The sequence below is a fragment of the Phyllostomus discolor genome, chromosome 3 (genome assembly GCF_004126475.2).
Source record: "Phyllostomus discolor isolate MPI-MPIP mPhyDis1 chromosome 3, mPhyDis1.pri.v3, whole genome shotgun sequence".
Taxonomy (NCBI): domain Eukaryota; kingdom Metazoa; phylum Chordata; class Mammalia; order Chiroptera; family Phyllostomidae; genus Phyllostomus; species Phyllostomus discolor.
In genome coordinates, this window is record NC_040905.2 from 100,559,644 (window position 1) to 100,582,800 (window position 23,157).

Genomic DNA, 23,157 nt, shown 5'->3' on the forward strand with positions numbered 1-23,157 from the left:
GAAGAAGAGAGAAAATAAGGAAGAAAGGAAGGATGGAAGGAAGGTGTTTCAGAAGGAGGATGGGAAGGTCATTTCTCAGAGCCTCCAAAGTCAATGCCATCAATTAGAAACCTTTTGAATCATATTCAATTATAATAATACTTATGTCAATTCTAATCTCAATATTTTGCTGAGACAGAAAACAAACTATATTAATATAGTCACCTCACCTTCTATAGCTTCCACATGAGCCCTAATTTCACCATATTTCATCCTTTGCAACTAGCTATAATGAAAGGTAATTTGATTCTGAAATACTTTTTTAAATATAAGATTTCAGAATTCAGGGAGTGCCAAACAAATCAGATCCTGTGTCGTGATTTGGGGTTTGAAACACAGGGTGGTCATTCTGAGCAGATCTGAGAATGTGAGCAGAAGGGGCCTGGGAAGCAGGATGAGTTGGAGAGGAGACACTGCTCCCAACCTCTGGGGCTGGAGCTTACCTTCTAGAGGGCAGAGCCGGGTCACCTTCTCTGGCATCAATAGCCCGAGCTTATGGCGGCAGTAGGTCTCCCCGATCTCCTGGCGGCAGTGCTTGGACTTAGCGCGGGACAGGGCAGAGATCGCCTCCTTGCCCGAGATGTCGCACTTGGGGGGCTGGTCATACTTGAGCTCAGGGGAGCTACCACCACTTTTCCTGGCATGGGGCTGGCCAGGGGCATCTTTCCCACGGCTGCTGTTCACTGAAGCTCCCTCACCAGGAGGCAGCACCTCATTGATGCCTTTGCCTGGGAATGAATGTCCTCTCCCCTTCTCCTGCTGTAGCTTTCTCTTCAAAAGCTCCTTCTGTCTGCTTGGGGGCTTCTTTGCCAGCTCAGGCTGGTGTTTCTGCTTTTGAGTCCTCGGTGCAAAGTTGCTATTGTCCACATTCTCAAAATCTTTGGGGACCGAGTTCTCGTTGTTGCTGTCTGTTCGCATTTTCTCTTTTGGTCGGTGAGAGAAGTAGCCATCCTGGAGAAGATGGGAAAGAACCAGGGAAGAGAAACTTTACTGAACGATAACACCAAGTAGGTTGGCCCTTAGAGAGTGCAGCACAGAGATTTGCAAGTCTGGGCCCTGGTTTTAGGCCCTACCTTTGCTACGAGCTTAACTTTAGGTAAGACTTTTCTCTCTGGACCCATTTCCCCAAAACACAGGGCATTCCAACTAAAAAACACGGCTTTGCAGGCAATAAATTGCAATGACTATCAGTCCCAATGCTTGTTATTAACCATACCTTCCTTTCAAGTAAGTTTCCTTGATTGTCTCTGCCATTGGATTATGGACATTTGGTTCCAGCTTCCTTTTTAAATTTCAGCAGAGAGTGCTTTGATGGTTTATTTAAGGGCTGGCAATGCTGTGTTAAAGTTATAAAGGGAGAAAATATTGGTAGGATATTATATACATTCCATTGCCTTTAGGATATGTTCACAGATCTATGCCCAGAAGAGGAATCAGACAGAGTCATAGTCAATTCTGAAGGAGAGACATCACTGGGTATTTTGAAGGGGAATGCGCTCCTTGCAGAATGATCCTTACAATGAATCCCAGGAGACATGCACACTTGTGATACTCTTGTGTTTGAGCTTTGACTCTTGATGTCTGTATGTGGGGCAGAGCTGATTAAGTCACCTGGGGTCACTCCTCTAGCAAGTTGGCTGACTACTTGGTGGTCTATTCCCACCTGCCATTGGTTTTTGTACAAGAACTTTTATTGACACTTGGTGATGCCTGTTCATTGACATATTATCTAGGGCTGCTTTCATGCTACAATGGCCAAGGTTAAGCAGTTGCAATAGAGATGGTCTGGCCTGCAAAGCCTAAAATATTTCTATCTTGCCCTTTAAGAAAAAGATTGTATCTATAGCCCTCCAGGAGTGTGAGTTCAGAAGCCCCCACACCCCTGCCCCTGGGCTCGGTTTAGTTGGCTGTGTCCCCGATGACCCCCTTTGGATCAGCAGTGGTCTGGGGAAGAAGCCGTACGTGGCAGCCCCTTCTTGTCTTTGCCCCATCTGCCCAGCATGAAGCATTGATTTCTCCTATTCGGAAGAAGCTGGAAGAGTGAAAGCAAACACTAAGATCCCTCATGGCTACTCTGTAAGTTGAATATTGCTGTTATTTTCATTCCATTCCACTACCCACTTCCAAGAAGCTGCAGCGTCCTTTAGACCTCTAACTCCCTGTGCCCTAAAGCACGGCAGCCTGGCTTTGTACCACAAGATCTGGCTCCTTTCCCATCTACTCCTGCCCAGATAAATGGATCTGGGACAGGCATGCCACCTGCAAATAGCCTTCTTAAGTCTAGCTGGTGGCCCATCAGGTGGCAGGGAGTCACAAAGAGGGAGAGAACAGTAAGTAGGGGCAACAAAACACCAGGAGCCTGAGGCAGCTGGAACTGGGGGACAATGGAATAGGAGGAGGAAATAAAGAGATACCAAGAAGGGAAAGCTGAGTCTGTATTGAGTCTTGGAGTGGTTGCTGGTCATATGCTGCAGTCAACAGTATATCCAGGTTGATGACAGGGACCTTCCAGTTCTGATACCTGGTTTGGTTCTTTCTTACCACCCCACACAGACTTGCAAGAAACCCCCCTCAGTGAGATTCTATATCTCTCTCCTTGAACCCCACTGATAGTCCTCTTTCCCTTTCTTTCTGTCCAGAGGCCCTTAAAGAATCCTAAGCAGCCTCTCAGATACACTTCCTGAGCACCTGCCATGAGCCAGGCACCACATACTAAGTAATTCACAGGTACTACTTATTGTATATCAACAACTACCCTGTTAGGAGGTACTCTCCTTGCCGTTTAACAGAAAGAGGAGCCAAGGTGTTCTTACAACATTCTTAAGCACATATAACTTCCAAAGTAGATACTAGTATTCTCCCATCTTACAGGGAAGGGGAAAAAGCTTGGAGATGTTCGATAACTTGCCTGAAGTTATCTGGGGAAGGAAGTGAACTTGTACCTGTCTGATTCTGAAACTTTCTATAGCACAGCATCTCTTCTGTTTGGCTAAGAGGCAAACCAAGAAGCGTTTAGCTCCCCTTTCTCTATGGGGAAGTGGGAGGTGTATCTTCCTCTTTGCTCATATAGCTTAGGTTGAGATGAAAGTTGGATGCTGGGGCAGAAATGGTATTGAAGAAACTGCTTGATAAATATTTCAGTCCTCTTCCTTCAAGACACATGATAAGATTATACTTGCCATCCCTTGCAAATCAGGCATAGCCAAGAAACTTTCTGTGGCCAAGACAAGTGACAGAGGCCAGGGTACATATTGCCACATCCAGCCACACTCTTGATAATAAACGTTGTGTATCCCTGAGTAAGGCCAGTATGGAGCAGAGACTCCATCAACCCTCCAGGGGCAGAAACCTTTGTCACTTTCCATCACTGAGATTTGGGGATCTTTGTTACTGCAGCATGGTCTAGCTTATCCTGATTAATATAGGAGCCAATCTGATCTGCTTTCTTCCTTCCAACTGTTCTCTGCTAGAGGAGCCTTTTTTTGTTTTTTGTCTCTAAGAGTCAGAAAATCAGTTCAATGATGCCTGCTGTCCAAGAACATGAGTTTAAATTCTGTCCCCAAGCTCATTTTTCAGAAGTTAACAAGAGGGCAGAGAGTAAGCAGAAGAGCCTCTGTCCTTACAGCCATCTGCATCCTCTCTCACCAGACATATCCTGAATATTATTCTTGGGCTGTTCTCTTTCCTCATTAACTGAGGATTACAATTTGGCCCCTTGAGCAGAAAACCTCCATAAACCACTGATTTCAAAAGCTCATATTTGTAGGACTTTCTGGCAGAACCTCAGCCAACCCAGACACAGAAAAAACACTGCCATGGACAAAGCTGATATGACCATCTGAGAATAGCCAATTCCTGTAGTTAATTTGTGATATCCGGACCAGGCATCACCACCAATTCTACCACAACTCTTGTTTTATACACATTGTCGGCTCAGAGAGGCCCCCACAATGGGGATGATGGGCTCAGTGTGGCCCTGTGGCCTTCTGCTTGTCCCCAGATGCCACTCAGCTGCCTCAGGAAATCAAAAGATTTGAAAGTAAGGGGAGGAAAATACTTTGTCTTTTGGAATGAGGAGCTCACAGACATGAGATTGCTTCCAGAAAAGCATAGTCAGGAAGGATCAGGCGTCATCCAGAGGCCTGAGACCTCCTGTCACACTGAGTTAATGCTGTTTTCTGTAGTAGCAGATTTCTCCCTCCCTCCTCCCTCTTTCTTTCTTAAACTTTATTTTGCTGTGGCAAGAACACTTCACAGATTTACCCCCAACACACTTTTAAGTGTAAGATATGGTATTGCTATCTGTGGGCACAGCGTTGTACAGAAGACCCCCCGGAATGTACTCAGCTTGTATAATTAAGACTTCATGATCAGCATCTCACCATTTCCCACCCCCTGCCCCTGGAAACTACTGTACTACTTGCTGCTTCTATGGGTTTATTTCTGATTCCTCACCTAAGTGGGGTCAGGCAGCACGTCCTTCTGTGATTGGCTAAGGTGCTCAAGGTTCTTCCATGTTGTCGCAAATAGCAAGATTTCCTTTTTTATTTTTTAAGGCTTAATTATTATCCCATTGTATGGATATGCCACCTTGTCTTTATCCATCCACGCCTCTGAGAACATGAGATATCACCTCACCATCCCTCTAACTGTGCATCTGCCTGCCAGAGGCAAGCATGTCTCAGCTTTCCTCTCCTTTTTCTGGAGACCCGAGATCTAGAAATCCAAGCCCAGGTTCCCTTCGCTGTAAAAACCAACTCTGAGAGGTTTCTAGGCAAATACGTTTAGGATAACCATCACATCCTCAACATCCATGTACCCACCTCCGCTGGCCCTTCACACCCCGTGTGTTCCTAATCCTCTCCAGAAGGACTAAGCAGGAAGCATTAATCCTAATTAAGGGGAGAAAATGAAGACATGTGGGATGGGGGTTCTACCACCGGACCAAGGCCACACCGCTGGAAGTGAAGTGACTCAAGCTGTCCATGCCTCAGTTTCTTCATGTGGAAATGGAGATGGTAATAATCCTTACCTCATGGGTATTTTGGTGAGGATGAATGTATGTAAAACTTCCAAAACATGCCTACCACCCAAGGAGAGGGAAGAATGAGCAGTGAACCAGATGAGGTTCGCTACTAATTGACACTGGGTCTCGACGGTCTCACCCTGGTGGTCTCTGCCTGGAGGACAGACTGGTTATTACTTCCTCATTATGATCAACTAGCTGTATCCTTTTTTTTCTTAACTGATCCCATACTCTCACCTTGGGTTGTTTATGCAAATGCAACCCTCTGACTTATTTTATTTTAATGTACTTATTACAATGATTGCACTTTCAAATGTTTGCACGAGAGCTTCAAAGCTCTAATTGCTCTGCTGTTGCCTTACTACTAAGCTGCTGCTAGAATCCATTTTTATTCCAGAGAAATAATTAAATGCAATAATGTCCTCCATTCCCATTCAACCTTGGGCATGTTTAGATCCAATTTCAATCAGGTAGAAATATGCTAAACACAATATGGCTTTGTGAGGCAGGTTATGTGACCCAGGCTGCTGTTCAAGAGACACCTGGGTCTGCTTCTGTCTTTCCCTGGTTCTCTAATGTTCAGACTTCAGGATGGATCTCTACTCACTCAATCAATTGAACCAGGGCCCCTCGGTCCTGTTTTGGAGGGGGGAGGTGAGTCACTGTGTTTTTAAAAACTATCAGCTCATGGATAAACCTTTACTCTTATGTTTGTGTAGAAAGAACGCTGGACTGGCAGGAAGAAGACCTGGGTCCTTCTCTTGCTTTAGCAACTGTCCAATTTTCTCCTCTGTAAAGTGACAGGTCCTGAGTGTGAGCTACTAGACATTTTCTGAATTAGTCATTAACCAATATGATTGACTAACGAAGTTCTACCATTTCAGCTCACTGAGAACTAATTTGATGAACTCTAAGAGACCAGGGACTGAGGAATAGATGGACACTCCTAAGGGCATCAAGTCTTCTCCCTCTTTCATCCTTTGATCATTATCTCTGACAGCTCTTAGACTTGGGACAGATCAGTTCATCTCTTTGTGTCTCAATTTTCTCAGCTTAAGAAATATGCATCTATTAGAAAGGACACATATAGCAAGCACTTCAATGTCCAAGCTCTTTTCCAAGTTCCCTGCACATACTAATTCACTTAATCCTCATGATGCCCCTATAAAGGAGATGCTATACAATTCTCCCCATTTTTAAGGTGGGGGCACTAAAGGTCAAGGAAGTTAAGTGTCTAAACCCAGATCTAGGAAGTGGAAGAATCAGGAATTGAACCCAGGTAGTCAGGGTCCACAGACCATGCCTGCCAACACTATTATGCCCCCCTGCAGCTATTAGGAATATGAAGAGTGCCAAAGGAAACCCTTGCCAGTGGCGCTGGTCAGATGTGAGGGCACTTGTCCCACTGCTCACTCTTCACAACCAGTCTAAGGTATCCTTCTGTGCCATGAGGACACACAACTGAGTAGCTATTTGCTGTTGGACTCAGTGTCCAAGGCTCTATTCCAATCACCAAGGTGACCAAGGCCATTGGGAAGGACACTGGGGGAGGAACCTACACCTGCTTCCAAAAAACCTCAGTGCCAGGATAGACGAATGGTGGAGCCACAGTGTGCGTGGCTGCACCCAATAAAGACATGCAATTACCCAGGCTGCCAATGCAAATAGACCTAATAAAGGCCCCTTGCCCAGCTCATTCGCATGCATAAAACGTGGCTGGGCTGACCAGCACCTAGAAACCCATGGGCCACATTGGGCAAGAACAGGCCCTGCTTTAACAAAACCTTAAATAAAAAGCCTGGTGCAATTTAGCAAATTTATTTATGTTAACATGAAGCACAGCATGGGGTGAGGAGGGAAGAAGCTGGAGAGATAGAGCTGGCTTGGAAGCCAGCCTCACTCCTTCACCCTGAGATAGAGGAAGAGAAGCTTACTTCCTAGAGACGCAATTTTCTCATTTACAAAAAGCAGGGGCAGAGGCTGGGGTGGGGGCGGGGGGGTGTGCGGTGGTATAAGATCTCTGTGAAGGTGATACAGAGATGAAATAATAAGGCTCATACATTTAATTATATTTAACAAAAGAATATTTAGCATGAGGCTTGGTCATATTCAGCACTCAACTGACATTATTAGCTAGTGTCTGGTCACCTGATGAGCAGACTTGGCTCTTCTGGAAAGGCAGGGTGGAGAGGTGCAATGTGTTCAAGTCTGACCTCTGTCCCTTTGCGAGTGTTGGGGTTCTGTGTACGGCACATAGTACCTGACTTAGGGAGCTTTAGCCTACCTCTGTGTAAGACAGGCATAGTAACCCACAATTACACGATGGGCTTGTATGAGAGTTAAAAAGAGTTGACACGTGTCATGCACTTAGCCTAGCACTTAATAAATGTTCGTTATAATTTATCAAAATGGAATGTTTGCAATGATGGTCCAATATGTGGTTCCCAAAGTGTGGTCTGGGGACCCCTGAGGGGCCCTACAGACCTTTCTGGGGACCTTTAAGGTCCAACTATTTTCATCGTATTATGAAGCTGTTGTTTTCCTTTTTTCCCCTCATTCTCTGACAAGCATACACTGGAGTTTTCCAGAGGCCACATGGCGTGTGAAGTCACAAGAAATTAAAAGCAGAAGCAAACGTAAGAATACAGCTATCTTTTATTAAGGTAGATATTACAAAGATTTCCCAAAATGTACAACAATATCTCTTTTAACTACATTTGTTTTTATTGTAAAAAATATTTGTCTTTGTCACATCTTTACTTATGTAGACATCTGCATTATTATTGTGATTTTAACTAAACTAATAAACATTTTAAGAATGTCTTAGTTTAAATTTCAGTAAATAGAAATGACTGACCGATACAACCTACACAAACAAAACCTCTTTGGGGGTCCACGATAACATCTGAAAGTTGAGGGGCCCTGAGACCAACAAGTTCGAGAACCCAGGACACAATGCATATCCGTAATCCTAAGTATCTAATTGTGAATGAAATAAAAAGTTCAGGACTTCTCAGGTGGGGCACTTCACTACATGCCAGGCATGTGGGTTTGTATTTTACTGACACATACAATAAACGCACACTAGGTAGAATCTGGGCCAAGTGGAAATGAGGTGCTGATAAATACTTTCAGGGAGGCAGCTGGAACCCAGAACCCTGAAGTCCTGAACCATCCTTGGGGAGAGAGTGACCGTCAAACAAAGATGTGCCCCTTGACCAGACTCTAGCCAGGCCCCTCTGAGCCCCTTCTCTACCTGGCCTCAACCTTGGCCTCCACAGGTGAGCAAATACTAACACAGTTTCTGACAGCTCGACCGCACGTCCCCAGGATGACTTCAGGTCCCCTTGTAGCGCCTGCCTCAGAAAACTCAAGGCTACCAAAAATTTAGTTTATTTCAGCAAACCCGAGACAGAGGCCCCATGTCCCAGCCCCTGTGGAGGGGAGGTGCCTAACTTGGATAAGCACCAGTGAGCAAACCCAGACACCAGTGAGCAAACCCAGACAGCAAACCCCTCTCCCTGTTTTCTGTCATTTTCCCCTTCCCTGACCTCTCCTGAGCCCCACTCACCCCCTCCCTCGTCCCTCACGCTTCCTTTAAAATGTCAGTCACCTCTGTGCAAATCTCAGTGGGGTTCAGTTCACGCTGGACTCTCTTCCCTACTGCAACACTATTTTACTAATTAAAATCTGTCCTTGCATCTTTGTTTATCCCTGACACTGCACAAGGCCTCAGAACCCAGACCTCGACCCCAAAATGCCTCATCCCTGAGGACCAAGCACAGAGGTCTGGGGGGAGCGTGCTCAGGCCCTGACCCGCATGCTCCTTCCAGCAGGTGGGTCAGGTGGACGTGATGGTGACAGGCACAGTGAACAACCCAGTCTTGCTTCAATAATAAAGCCTTCTGGATACCTCTAAGGACGGTTTCTCAACTATGACACTATTGACATTTTGTGTGGCTAATGTTTTATTGTGGGGCTTTCCTGCGCATTGTAGGGTCTTTAGCAGCATCTGTGACCTCTAGACACTAGATGTAACAGCCCTATGACAACCAAAACTGTCTCTAGACATTGCCAAATGTCCCCTGGGTGGCAAACATCACCCCTGGTTGAGAACCACGGCTGTAGGGGCAAGTGCTCCAGAAGCCAATGCTGATGACTTAGTTGTTCAAACCATGTTCCCATCCAAAACAACTTGCTCTAGTGACCAGCCAAAGTGGTCAGAACAGGAGAGCTGAGCTAGGAAGAACGAAGAGGACCAGAGAAAGGGGCCACGTTAACCCAAGAGGGATGTTCTGGAGGACTGCAGGGGCATAGGCGATGTGGAAGAAGCATGGAGAAAATGGAAGAAGGGTTAAGGGGTGACCCCAAGAAGGAGAGGAGCATTCACCCGGGCAGCCCCTAAACTGATGGCATGTCCTTCATGTAAACCAGAGGCCACAATGGGACCCAGTGGTTCCATCAAGTGCATAGATGTTTGGTTTGCTCTGTAGATTGTTTTCCTTTGTTTGGTTTGTAATACCAGGCAACATTTCAATACCTGGAGATTTCATCTAAAAATCAGGATTTCTGCCCTCTCTTGAAACATCAGAGGAGCTGACAATATTGCCTTGGATTCCAATGTGTGGCAACGGCCTGGGGCTGGGCACTGGCCTGGTGGTAACCAGAGCGGCATCTGCTCTACAGATCACCACAGCTCCCTTCCAGCCTGGCCCATGTTCCCTTATCTGCTACACACTAGGAACCTGGGTGGTGCAACTGCCTGAAACCAGAGGCCCAGGATCTTCAGCTAACAGTCTTCTGAGCCTTGTTTCAAAGATCTCAGAACCCTTAACAAGTCCTTTTATTCCAGGGGCTTTGATGGAAGTGACACTGTCCCTCACGGGGTGTTATTTCTGGCTGCCACGACGACTGGGGGAAGCTCCTGGCAGTAGTGGGGGTGGGGGGCCACCACATCCCTAGCAGTGCTTGGGAACATACGTCGCTCAGCAATGAGGAACGGTCCGGCATCTTGCAGAACATCTGAAGGTCTCTGGATGTCAACTGGGTGAACAGCGCATATTACATTATTAGGGCCAGGGACTGAACTCAAAATTACATGTAACAGCAAGAGCTTGTGAATGATTTTAATGTAACTGAATTTTCTAGGAAAGTCAATACCATTTAATGCAAGGGGAGATCTTACATCATTCAGAGTTTTACCATGATTTCCAAAAAATGACATCATCAAAGTCTACACAAGCTGTGGCTGCAAGTTACCAATAAACACACCTGTTATCCACCTGCATTTGTAACTACTGAATTCCTTGTGTTTTAACACACCTGATGTCTTCATATGTCTCCAGCCCTCACTACTCAAAGTGTGGTCCATCCACAGCAGCACCAACATCCCCAGGTGGTTTGTCAGAAATGCAGTGTTTTGGGCCCTTTCTAGACCAGCTGAGTCAGAATCCGCATTTTAACAAGATCCCTGGGTGAATCATTTGCACGTTTAAGTCTAAGAAGTGCTAGTCCAGTGTTGTTCTGCCTTATCATTTACAGAATACAATATACATTGCATTTATGAAACATTATTTTTCCATATTCCTTATATTAACATTAGGGCAGTGCACTGATTCGTTTTAGAGCTCTGAGTGTAAGTAGGTGGTCAGTATGGATTTCATTTCAGGATAGACAAAAGGAATGTTTTTAAAGGTTTGTTGCATTATGAAGGGGCTGAGTCTGATAGCGTTGAGAAGCACTGCTTGATTCATTCTATAAACTTTAATTGGGCGCCTGCTCCCTGCCAGGCACAGCAGAGGCAAAGGATAGGAAGGTGAATTAAGACAAGCTTCCCACTATCGGTGCAGTTTAGAGAAAGGAGAGGGAAGTGGGTTATATGTACATGATTCACTTCAGCACAGGACCAGGAGTGAAAAGGGGGGTGCGGAGATGAATCTGTGCCATGGGGTTCACCAAGAATTGGAAGCCAGTCAGGGGTCCAGGGAAAGTAGAGGTGGCTTTCACAGAGAAAGCAGTTTTCCTGCCCAATATTGAGAAGAATGAGTATGTTCATGTGACAGACAAAAGGATCAAGGGCAGGAAAGAACAGCAAAACTCAAACTTGGTAATAACAACTACTACAGCTAATAGTTATTGAACATTTATTCTAAGAACTTGCCAAACACCTGACACAGATCATTTTTAAGAATCCCAGAACAATGTGTAAATCAATGGGGGGAATTCTTTCACAATTTTTACATGTATCAAAATTTTCATATTGTATACTTTAAATGTCTTATAATTTTATTTGTCAATTATACCTCAAAAAAGCTGGGAGGAAATCCCAGAACAACTCTGTTGGGTAGGTGAAACTATGGAAGCACAGAGAGGTTGAGCAACATGCCCCGAATCACACAGCATGTTTATAAAACTTACATGCTACTCTCATGGGCTGTTAACAAGTAGCCTTTGTGTTATTATCAATATTTCAGCAAACAACAACTGTTGGAGAGAATGTGGAGAAAAGGGAAACCTCAGGCACTGTTGGTTGGACAGTAAACTGGTGCAGCCACTACGGAAACTGGCATGGAGTGTCCTCAAAAATTTAAAATAGAAAGTCTGGTCAAGATGGAGGCATAGGTAAACCACACCCTGTTTCCTAGCACAATCGCAGCAAAAATTAAAACTGGACTACAAAAGAAATATCAACCAGAATTGTCAGAAGATCAAGCTGTATGGAAGTATGACAACTAAGGATTTAAAGAAACCACATTCATTCAGATGGGTGAGGGGCAGAGATGCAGGAGAGGCACAGGGAGGCACAGAGATGCGAAGTGGCATGGTAATGTGCAGAGATGATGGAATAGGTGGTCCCACACCCACATGCGGTCGATAAAAATTGGGAAGGACACCTTGGGAGCAAGGGATCCCAGCCCCAGACCAGACCACCTTGCCCAGGGTTCCAGCACCAGGAAGATAAGTCCCCATAACACCTGGCTGTAAAAACTAGTGGGCACTGGGGTGGTGGAAGAAACTGCAGGATTCTCAGGAGGCACCACTTAAAGGGCCTTCAACAGACTTAGGACTTATACAAACTTAACCCCTCTGGGATGCAGCACCAGGACAAGAGCTGGAAGGGCACCAGTGGCATGCAGGGAGATACTGAAGTGATTGGTATCAGAGTGAGTGCTGTGAGACAGCCTCCTCCCAGGCAAAACTCCAGAGGCCAAGCAGCAGCACTGTCCCTTTTCTGAGCCCTCTCCCACACAGAGCCACAGAGTACTGGCATGGGTTGCCCTGCCCTGGAGATTACCTAAGGCTTCATCCCATACAATTTACAGGTGTCTTTTCTACAACAGGCCACACTACTAAGACAGGGGGTCAAAGCAGCCCTACCTAATACATAGAAACAAACACAGGGAGGCTGACAAATTGAGGAGATGAAGAAACATGGCCCAAATGAAAGAACAGATCAAAACTCCACAAAAAGAACTAAACAAAAGGGAGATAAGCAATCTATCAGATGCTGAGTTCAAAACACTGGTTATCAGGATGCTCCAGGAACTCACCGGGCACTTCAACAGCATAAGAAAAACCCAGAAAAAAATGAAGGTTACATTAAGTGAAATAAAGAAAATTCTACAGGGAACCAACAGTGGAAGAAATGAAGCAGAGAATCAAGTAAACAATTTGGAACATAAGCAAAACAAAACAAAACAAAAAAACCATTCAATCAGAACAGCAAGAAGAAAAAAGAATTTAAAAAACAACAATAAGGATAGGCTAAGGAGCCTCTGGGACATCTTCAAACATACCAACATCTGAATCATAGGGATGCCAGAAGGAAAAGAGGAAAAGCAAGAAAATGAAAACTTATTTGAAGAAATAATGAAAGAAAACTTTTTTAATTTGGTGAAGGAAATAGACATGGAAGTCCAGGAAGCACAGAGTGTCCCAAACAAGAGGAACCCAAAGAAGACCACACCAAGACACATCATACCGTATTTTTAGGACTATAAGATGCACCAGACCATAACGCACCTAGGTTTTAGAGGAGGAAAATAGAAAAAAAATTTTGAAGCAAAAAATGTGGTAAAATATTTAATAACCTGTGACCCTGCTCCACTGCCGCCCCCCTCCACACAGCAAGCCAGGTAAGCTACATTTGGACTATAAGATGCACCCCCACTCTCACCCCCAAATTTTGGGGGGGTGCATTTTATAGTCTGAAAAATACAGTAATTAAAATGTCAAACATTAAAGATAAAGAGAGAATCTTTTTAAAAAAAATTTATTTATTTATTTATTTATTTTTTAGAGAGGAAAGGGAGGGAGAAAGAGAGAGAGAGACAAACATCAATGTGTGGTTGCTGGGGGCCATGGCCTTCAACCAGGCATGTGCCCTGACTGGGAATCGAACCTGCGATGCTTTGGTTCACAGCCCGCGCTCAATCCACTGAGCTATGCCAGCCAGGGCTATAAAGAGAGAATCTTAAAAGCGGCAAAGGAAAAGCAGAGAGTTACTTACAAAGGAGTTCCCATAAGACTGTCAGCTGATTTCTCAAAACAAACTTTGCAGGCAATAAGGGACTCACAAGAAATATTTAAGGTGATGAAAAGCAAGGACCTATAACCTAGATTACTCTATCCAGCAAAGCTATCACTTAGAATTGAAAGGCAGATAAAAGTGCTTCCCAGGCAAAGTAAAACTAAAGGAGTTCTTGGTCATGACCAAGCCATCATTATAAGAAAAGTCAAAGGTACTTATTTAAGAAAAAGAAGATCAAAACTGTGAACATTAAAATGGCAATCAATTCACAACTATCAACAATTGAATCTAATAAGCAAACAAGCAGAAGAGAAACAGAATCATAGATATGGAGATCATTTGGAGGGTTATTATTTGGGAGGAGGAAAGGGGAGAATGGAGGAAAAGGTGCAGGGATTAAGCAGTACAAACTGGTAGGTACAGAATAGATAGGGGGGTGTTAAGAACAGTATAGGAAATACAGTAGCCAAAGGACTTACATGTGTGACCCATGGACATGAACTAAGTGGGAGATTGCTACAGGGAATGGGGATACTGGGTGGAGGGAGGGAAAGAGGGAAAATTGGGACAACTATAATGGCATAATCAATAAAATATATTTAAAAAATTAAAAATAGAACTACCTTATACACAGCAATTCCACTTCCAGGTACTTACCTGAAAATCCAGAATATTAACTTGAAAAGACATATGCACCCTTATGTTCATTGCAGCATTATTTACAATGGCCAAGATATGAAAGCAACCTGGTGTTCACTGATAGACAGTTGGATAAAGAAGATGTAATTATATATAATGGAATACTACTCGGCCATAAAAACAAAACAAAACAATAAAATCTTACCATTTCTGACAACATGGAAGTACCTAGAGGGTATTATGCTAAGTGAAATAAGTTAGACAGAGGGTGACAAATACCATACAATTTCACTTATCTGTGGAAACTAAACAACAAAATAAACAAACAAAAATAACAGAAACAAACTCATGGATACAGAGAACAAAGTGATAGTGGCCAGATGGGAGGGAGGTTGGGGAAATGGGCAGAAAAGTTGAAAGGGATTAGGAAGTACAAATTACCAATTGTAAAAATAGTCACAGGGATATGAAGTACAGGATAGGGAATACAGTCAGTAATATTGTAATAACTATGTATGGTATCAGATGGGTACCAGACTTATCGAGGTGATAACTTCGTAAGACATATAAATGTCTAATCACTATCTGGTGCACCTGAAGTTAACACAGTATTGTACATCACCTCTAATTGGAAAATAAAATTTAAAAAAAAGTTGCCTTTGTGAAGTGCCCCATACATTTCCAAAACAACCCCTAGTCGGGGCAACACTGCCTCCACCGAAGACCCTGGGAGAAAGTGCTCATCACTGGATGGGGCTGAAGCCTTTGAGGAGGAGAGGGTCAGGAGGTAGAAGTTCCCTTAACTAACTTGGGTCCTTGGTGTAAAGTCCTCTGGCCCCACTGCCTCTGTCTCTGCCACTTGAGAGGCTACCCCAGCTCTGAAGCCCCAACCCCAACACGTTCTTTGTCATGGTTTTATTTTCCTACACACCTTCTTGGCTTCTCCTGTCTCAGTTCCCTAGAAGCCCTCCTTGTTCTGGCTGTCACCTTCTTAACATTCTCCCATCCAGGTCCTCTGGAAAGGGACACTTAAGGAGAAAAATGGGTCTCCTGTTGATGAAAGACATCCAGCTTTCAGACTCGTCCTCTGTGTCTGCTGGGCAGCCCCTCCCCTCAGACACCCTGCCACAAGTGGGTAATGAATGACACACTTGTAAGCTCATTACTGCAGAGTCTCTAAAGAAATGTAAATGCTCACGGAGCCAGGGATATAAATAAAGAAAGATGCCTGTAAATAAATAAATATATATGCATACATACACACACACATACACAAATCCAATTAATTTATATCATCTGAAAGCCAAAGCCATTTGGGGTGGGGAGAGGGAGAAAGAGAAAGAGAAAGGCAGCTAATATTGCCATCTATGTGACTTCAGAACTGAGCCTCCCAGCAGCTGCCAATAAATTATTTTTACTATGCAGAGGTACAAATGAATATGCTGCTGTCGCCCCCTAAATCTCCTTTATGAACATGTGTTTGCCTTGGCCCACCCTCCCGGGGACAGGGGCTTCCAAGCAAGTTTTCATTGGCCCAGTTCCTGGAGAAGGCCTACTGGCTGCAAACTGTGGGCACCTCATTGGCACTTCCTGTTTACATGTGAACTTGGCCGACTGAGATCAGCCACCTCTACTGGAGGGCCATGGGGATTACAGTGACAGCAATGCCCATGGCTAAGGTGCTGAAGGATCATTTCTGCATCCCGGACTGAGGGTCGCTGTTATTGGTGGGTTAGGAGGTGCTGTTCCAGGCTGCACTGTTCGCTAGACTCTGACATTTTCTAACAGGCTTCAGAGTGGACACGTAAAATCTCATCACAACCAACTTTTGTGTGCACTGCTCAAAATAAAGGTTCCATCACTCTCTTCAGATGGAATATGTCCAATGTCCATCTCTCAAACTGCACTGAGCAAGGGGGAGCAGCACGCAATCATAGCCCACCATGACATGCTGGACACTGTGCAACAAGTGAGTTACAAGTGCAAGCTCTAGAGTCACTCTTTTGGGTTTGAAACCTGGCTGTGCTACTTCCCAGCTGTGTGACCTTGGGAAGGTTAGTTAACCTCTCTGAGCATTGGTTCCTTACTATGCAAAATGGGTAAAATAATAAAATAATATCTAAATCTCATGGAGTTGATAAGAAGATATGTTGACTTAACCAGTACAAAAAGCACAATTTCCAACACAGAGTGAAGCGGCCAATAGATGGTAAAATTATCAATATTATTTCATATAAACTTCCACAGTAACCTTTAATGCATTCATTCATGCATTATTACTGAGTAGAGTGACAAGTACGTGCTAGCCACTGTCTTAGGCAGCAGGGATATGTCTATGAATAAGACAGACAGACACCTGCTCTCAGAGGGTTTACATTTTAGTAGCATGAGACAAACAACCAACCCACCAACAACTCAACAGAAAGACAAAAAGCTAGCATAGAATGTGTTATGGATAATGCCAAACATCTACTAAATGTTTTTATCCACCCATTTTGAAGCTCAAAAAGGTTATCCAAGCAGGCTGAGGAGCCAGGCCTGTCAGGCCCCAGAGAGCTGAGAAAGTGAGAAGAACTGGAGAGAGGCCAGGTGCCAGGGTGAAGGGTGAAAGGGTTGCTCTGGAGAGGGGAGTCTACTTGCCATCCAGGTTGAGCAGACAAATTGCTATCAGCCAAGTTCCTTACTGAGGGGCTGAGCGGTGGCACCTCTCCTGGCATGACCAGCTGCACCCTGATTTCCTAAGTCTTGCTGGATTCAGACAAAGGAGTTCCCTTTAATTCTCAAACAGCCCATGAAACAAACCCAGGAGAAGGCAGTTCTGGGAGACCTGATGGACCACAGTTGTTCAGGCCACTAGATGGCTCTTTCTGTGAAGTTTACAGTGTGCAAGCTGCTAGCTGCACTGAGGTTCTGAAGAAAGGCTGCTTTCTCTCTGGATAGGACATGTCTTTAAAAGTTCTTCCAAGTCCTTAGGGGCCCTCCAGGGTCAGCCCTGTCCAGACATCAGAGGAAAGGAAGTACCACCCGCACCGGCCTGCAAAACCCAGTGGAACAGTGGCCTGAGAAGGGGACCGGGGCAGGCACAGGAGCTGCGGCTTCTGGTCTCACCCTGGCGGTGACTCTGCTCTGCTCCTTGGCACTGTCTGGGCCCTGCTGACCATCTGCAAACTGGGTATGTTGGGCTAAGGCAATACTTCTAACACTATTCCTGTTTACTCAGCAACTTTAATTCGCTACCATTTAAACATAATATACTTCTATAGTGAACAAAGAAATTGATTGCCATGATCCCTAAAATCTGAACACAAAAAATAGGAAACAATGTTATCCCACTCCAGCTGGATCAAGTTGCCTGCCTGAGGCTCTGGGCCTGGGGCACAGACTCTGTTGTACAGGGAGATGTGTGAGTGTCAAGGTGTTTAAGGCAGACTAGCACCAAGCTGAGACATTTTCCTTGGTGGGTCAAAGAGATTAAAGAAGTGTGAAAAGGCACTCATTTCCTCCTTGGGTCAGTCAAGGTTACTTAATATCCATGGGCTACCACAAATCATTTTGGGTACTACAGTGAGCCATATCCCCCTCTTGGTAAAACATGGGACACGTTAGTCCCTCCAATTCCTTATCACATGAACTCTCTAGGATTCTACAGGACCATGGGCCATACCTGAGATAACAGAGCAAGAAAGGGGAGTGAAAGCCCCTAGCTCCTCCCAAGCTCCCACAGTACAGGGATGGATCAGGAGACCCCAGGACTGGCTACGCTTACTCCTCCTCCCCATTGAGGCTGTCTTCAAGCCCAGAGCTCTCCATGGGACCTCACCTTCTGCTTCCCAGGGATGCTGATGGGAATACTTACTGTACACCAGGTTCTCAGATCTTGCATGGACTAATTTAAACCTTATGGCAGCCCTGGCAGGCAAATGATGCCAGCATTCTCATTGTAGAGATAAGAAACTGAGGCACAGAGAGGCAAAATGACCTTCTTAAGACCTTCACCCCAACCTCCTCATCCCCCAGCCAGTAAAAGTAGCAATCCAATGCCCCCAGCTGCCCGTCGTCCTGTCCTAATCACTCCCTAGAGGTGACTGCCTCATGGAGCAAGGGGGAAAGCAAACACATTTTTAGAAATTACTTCCAACAGGCAACCAGAAACTAAAATAATAACATTTCATTTGTCTTGGTAGCTGGAGGTAAAGGCAGCTCAGGTGGGAGGAGGAGGAGGCTGCAGGCTCAGTAAAGACAGGGCTGGCTGGCCCTGCAGGGGCCCCAGCATCTCCCTCCCACCACGGTGGCCGCCTCCGCTTGGCACACTCTGTAAGTGCAGTGGTGGGGAGAAGGGGCTGGGTCTCTAAGAGGGAACGTGTGAAAGGGGAGCTTCCAGGAGACAGGGTGACCATGCCACACACAGGATCCAATGAGCCATTTCACAGACAAGGTGTAAGGCTATTGAAAACAGCACGAGCAACACAGGCCAGGTGGGGGAGTGGGGCGGGCAGGTGTTGAATATTTTTACTGAGAGCAAGAATTAGTATTTACGGGACACTTAAAATATGCCACTGCTGCAAGGGATTTACCTGCAGTCTGTCATCTCCTTCTCACAAGGATCCTTAGCTGTAGCCACCACTGTTGCTAACCCCATTCAACAGAGAAGAAACTGAGACACAGGAATGATAAGCCGCCCGCCCAAGGCCACACAGCTAGTAAGTAATGACCCGGAGTGTGAACTCTAGAGCCCACTGCTGCCCAGCTTCGTACATTTCGTGCATCTCCCCACATTTCCAAAACATCTAAGAAGTGGCCAGTCCTGCATGAGTGGATCAAAATGAACGGGCACATCCTGCCCTTGCTGCGAAGGAAAAAGGCGCTGGCCTTGGAAATCTGACAGGCTGGCACGTCTGGAGGCGAACCAAGCCAACGGGAGCAGATGGAGCCCTGGTAGCAGATGTTAATGCAGTGTGCTTTTTCCATATGCTTTTCTGTTTAGCTGTAATAAGTGAATTGTTCTTTAATATCTGTCAGGAGCTTAAACTCTGAAGGCCGGTGGCAGCCACAGTCACTCAGAAAGACACAAAGGGAAGCTGTCCGGGCCGTCCCTTCACATCACAGAAGAAGGGCAAAGACTGTCAAAAAGATGCCAAGTACAGTGTGGTCCAGGTCTGTGCGCACATGTGCGTGCCACACCGGCCCCCTCCCCACGCTTGTCCTTGCAGCCAGATTCTTACCTGACATTCTAGAGCTTTCAAAGCCCATGCCAGCAGCCTTCCTACTCAGCAATAAGAATTAAGTGGACTCCCAGATATTGCCTTTCGAAAAGGGGAAAAAGGTCCTACTTGAAAATACATAAATGACTCAAACTACTTTGTTACTTAGTTCTTGCAAAGCAACAACAGCTCATTTTTTATTGAATTTATTGGGGTGTCACTGCTTTGCAAAACCATACAGGTTTCCAGTGTGCAACTCAATAAAACATCACCTGCACACTGTGTCATGCACCCATCGCCCCAAGCAAAGTCTCTTTCCATCCCTATTTTCCCCCTTTGCCCACCTCCACCTACCCCTTACCCCCCTTTCCCTCCAGCTATCACTACTCTGTTGTCTGCGTCTTTGTGTTATATATATATATATATATATATATATATATATATATATAGTTATATTTATATATATTTCTATTCATATGATACATAAATATATGCTTATATATTTGTATGTAATATTTATATTAGTGATAAACACAAATATATGAGTGTATTTTATATATATATATATATTTTTTTTTTGCTTATTCCCTTCACTTCTTTCATTCAGTTCCCCAACCCTGCTCCCCTCTTACAGCATTCAGTGTGTTCCCTGGGTCCATGCCTCTGCTTCTCAATGAAATGCAGCAAGAAAACCCTGCAACCCTGTCTTCTGGCCTGCCACAGGATCTCTCCCATGTCTGGCCCCATGACCACCATCACATAGGGGTAGAGTGTGATGGTGGTGTCGGTGGGCAGTACTTTCCCATCAGCATTTCTATTTGATTCTCAGATGGAGTCTCACTACCTTCCCCGTCTTTCGAAGGGCCCAGCTTTGATTCTGTTGACAGCACTGAGACCTCCTCACCCCCAATCATACATTCTGGTGCCAGAGAAGGAGCACCGAGGACCTGTGCCCAAGGTCGCATAGCCGGTAATGGGTAGGAACGGGGATGTGAAACAGGCTCGTTCAAGCCCGTCAATCAAGCCCATTCACCACCACGCTTACTTAAATGGCAGACAGAGAGTGGGTTAGGGGCGGGCTGTAGTGTGAGGGAGGGCAGGTAGGTAGGTAGGAACTGTCCAGAGCATCAGGAAAGAGGATGGCACACGGAAAGTCAGGGAAGACTGATGTGTCAGAGAACCTCCTTGGGGTCTTGGTCAAATGCTGGCAATGCCCAGCAGCTCGCCCATGCCAGCTGCTCTACCTTGCCAGCTAAAACCACCCACCTTAATTGTCCACGGGTGCTTATTCACAGCAAACTCTTTAGCCCAGACCATGTGTCCCCTACATGGGTCCTTGGTCATCATAGCACTAAAACCGGCTTATTAGTTAATATTTATGTGCCAACTTAATAAACACCTTACATACATTAACTCATTTAATCCTCATGATGACTCCATGGGTAGGTATTGTTATTATTGTCATCCCAATTTTAAATGTAAATACATTAAGGCAGCAGGAGTTTGCTAGCAAATGGCAGAGCAGGACTAGAACCCATGTCATCTGCCCTCTGAATCATTAGGCATCACTGTCATTTACTGAGCCTTTACACTGCTCTAAGCATTTTATAAATACCTTATGTTACAAACAAACTTATGATACTGGTGCTATTTTAATCTCTACTTTATAGGTGAAGAAACTGAGGATCCGAGAGATTGAAAGGTCCTACTGCCACCCAGGCCAGGCCACTGCTCACTCATCCTGCAGCTTGGGGAGAATTATAAAAGCACTCCCCTTCCTCTGGGCAATTACAGCCCCAGGTGCATGTCTTGACAACCCAAGTCCGGCTGAATTTCAGCTCCTGCTTACTCCCGTGCACTGTGCTCATCCTGGACAACTGCACAGAGAAGCACTTTATTCCACAGCCAATAAACAACAGGACTGAGAGTCAACCCAACTCTGGCTGGGATCTTGTTTTTAGTCATGAAAAATGTTCCATCACCCATCTTAGACATCACTCCCCTCTTTTTTAGCCAGGGTTCTAGATTCAACCCTATCCAGGGTTGCTTAGAAAATGTCCAGTCCAGTATTATGGAGTGGGCAAAAGCTCAGTAAAAGTGTGCTAGCCAGGGCAGAGCCTTCCAGAAAGGACCCCTCCATCCCCAGCAGCTGCTGATCACTTCTCCACAGTCTTGGAAAACTCTGGGCTCGCAGAAGGCAACTCTCCACAGGGAGACAACTGTAGAGTCCCTGCAGTGGGTGCTGCATGCAGCCCCCTCCCCCCACCCCAATCAGGAAGCCACTTTGCAGAGATCCTTCCTGATCTACACTGTCAGGCTACACATTCGCCATTCCGAGGACTCTGCTTGAGGCTTCTCCAGCCAAGAGCTTGCTGCCGGGGAGCACTGCCAGAGCCTTAGACTCGACTCAGATGTCACTTTGCATTAAGGGCCCCTGTGCTGGGTTCCCAGAGAGGGAGGACAAAGAAACTCTGCTAAATGTCCCCCAAGAAAGAAGTCAAATGAGGAGGGAGGGGAAGAGAGACAGGAAGATGAAGAGGGATTGTGGGGGAGAGAAAGGAGGAGGGGAGGGAGAGGGGAAATAGGAGGAGGAGGGGGAGAAGGAGAGAGAGACTGGGCATCTGAAGAAGGAAAACAGACACTAACCCAAGTCTATCTGGAATGGGGAGACTGGTACTTCCAACTGGTAGTGGAAATAATAAAAAAGTTTATATTTATCAATCACTTAGTAACAAAGTCTGAAACTGAGTGAGAGCTGAGTATGTGGCAGGCACCACATTACGTACACTTCAACTGAGGACCTATACCAGTTACCTGTCCTCTCCCCAGTATAGGAATGGTGCCCTGCCCTGTGGGGGGACTCCACCCACAGGGGCCCCATGGCCGCCACGGACGACAATAAGTCTACCAAGACACGATCTGTTTGGGGAGGAAAGGTGGCCAATCTCTTGAAGGAGAAGGGCCAAGAGCCTTTTCCTCAATGGCTTTTACTGGGTTCCTTTACACAGGAATTCAGGTAAAGCTTATTACACATTGCCCGGAAGTAAGGATCAAATAACAAGGAACTCTGAGGGACTATTTTGAGTCAGGGTCAGATAGCTAAAGAGCTGTAAAAAACTTTAGGGAACAAACTTACTTCTTCTTTGGACCCTTATCATTCAATTGAGAGCATTCTAAACAAAGCAGGTTTCACAGGATTTTACATATTCTTTCTTAGGCCTGGTCACGGGGGAACCCGCCCTTTCCAGACAGGGCTGCACCACCCTCTGTCATTGTTTCAGGCTTAGGTGGAGCAAGGGAAGTAAGGCAGACAAGAGATTAGGAGATTTTCTCGCAGACAATGAGGACTCAGGCTTTGTCAAAGCCAAGGGGCGGGGGTCCATCACCCCTTTTTGCTGTAGCCCCCAAAGTCCTTCCTTGGGGGCCTACCACGTGATCGTGCCTGTCTTAGGTCATTCCCTCCTTGGGGAATCTTACCCATCACTGGCTAACCAACCAAGCGCTGGGGGCCAGTTATGGACGAAGTAGCAGAAGCAGCGCTCCTGCCACGGAGATAAGCTTATCTCCTTGGTGGTTTATGGTTCCAAGTTCATTCCCTCAGCCCTCGCCTTGGTGGGGGTTACAGCTTCTGATACCAGGCAGGGCGGTTCCCAACACTGCCCAAAGCAGGATGGCCTTGAGATAAACCAAGCAAAAAAATTTGGGAGTGCAACCCTAGGCAT

General features: G+C 45.6%; 1 protein-coding gene across 2 annotated transcripts in view; it reads right to left on the bottom strand.

Annotated features, from left to right (window-relative positions):
• XYLT1 (xylosyltransferase 1) overlaps positions 1–23,157 on the bottom strand; it is a 300,841-nt gene that overhangs the window by 129,261 nt on the left and 148,423 nt on the right. For both annotated transcript variants that reach the window (XM_036020886.1, XM_028528183.2), the window contains one exon: positions 483–990. In XM_036020886.1, coding sequence (XP_035876779.1) covers positions 483–990 — 508 coding nt within the window. The remainder of the gene's footprint in view (positions 1–482; positions 991–23,157) is intronic.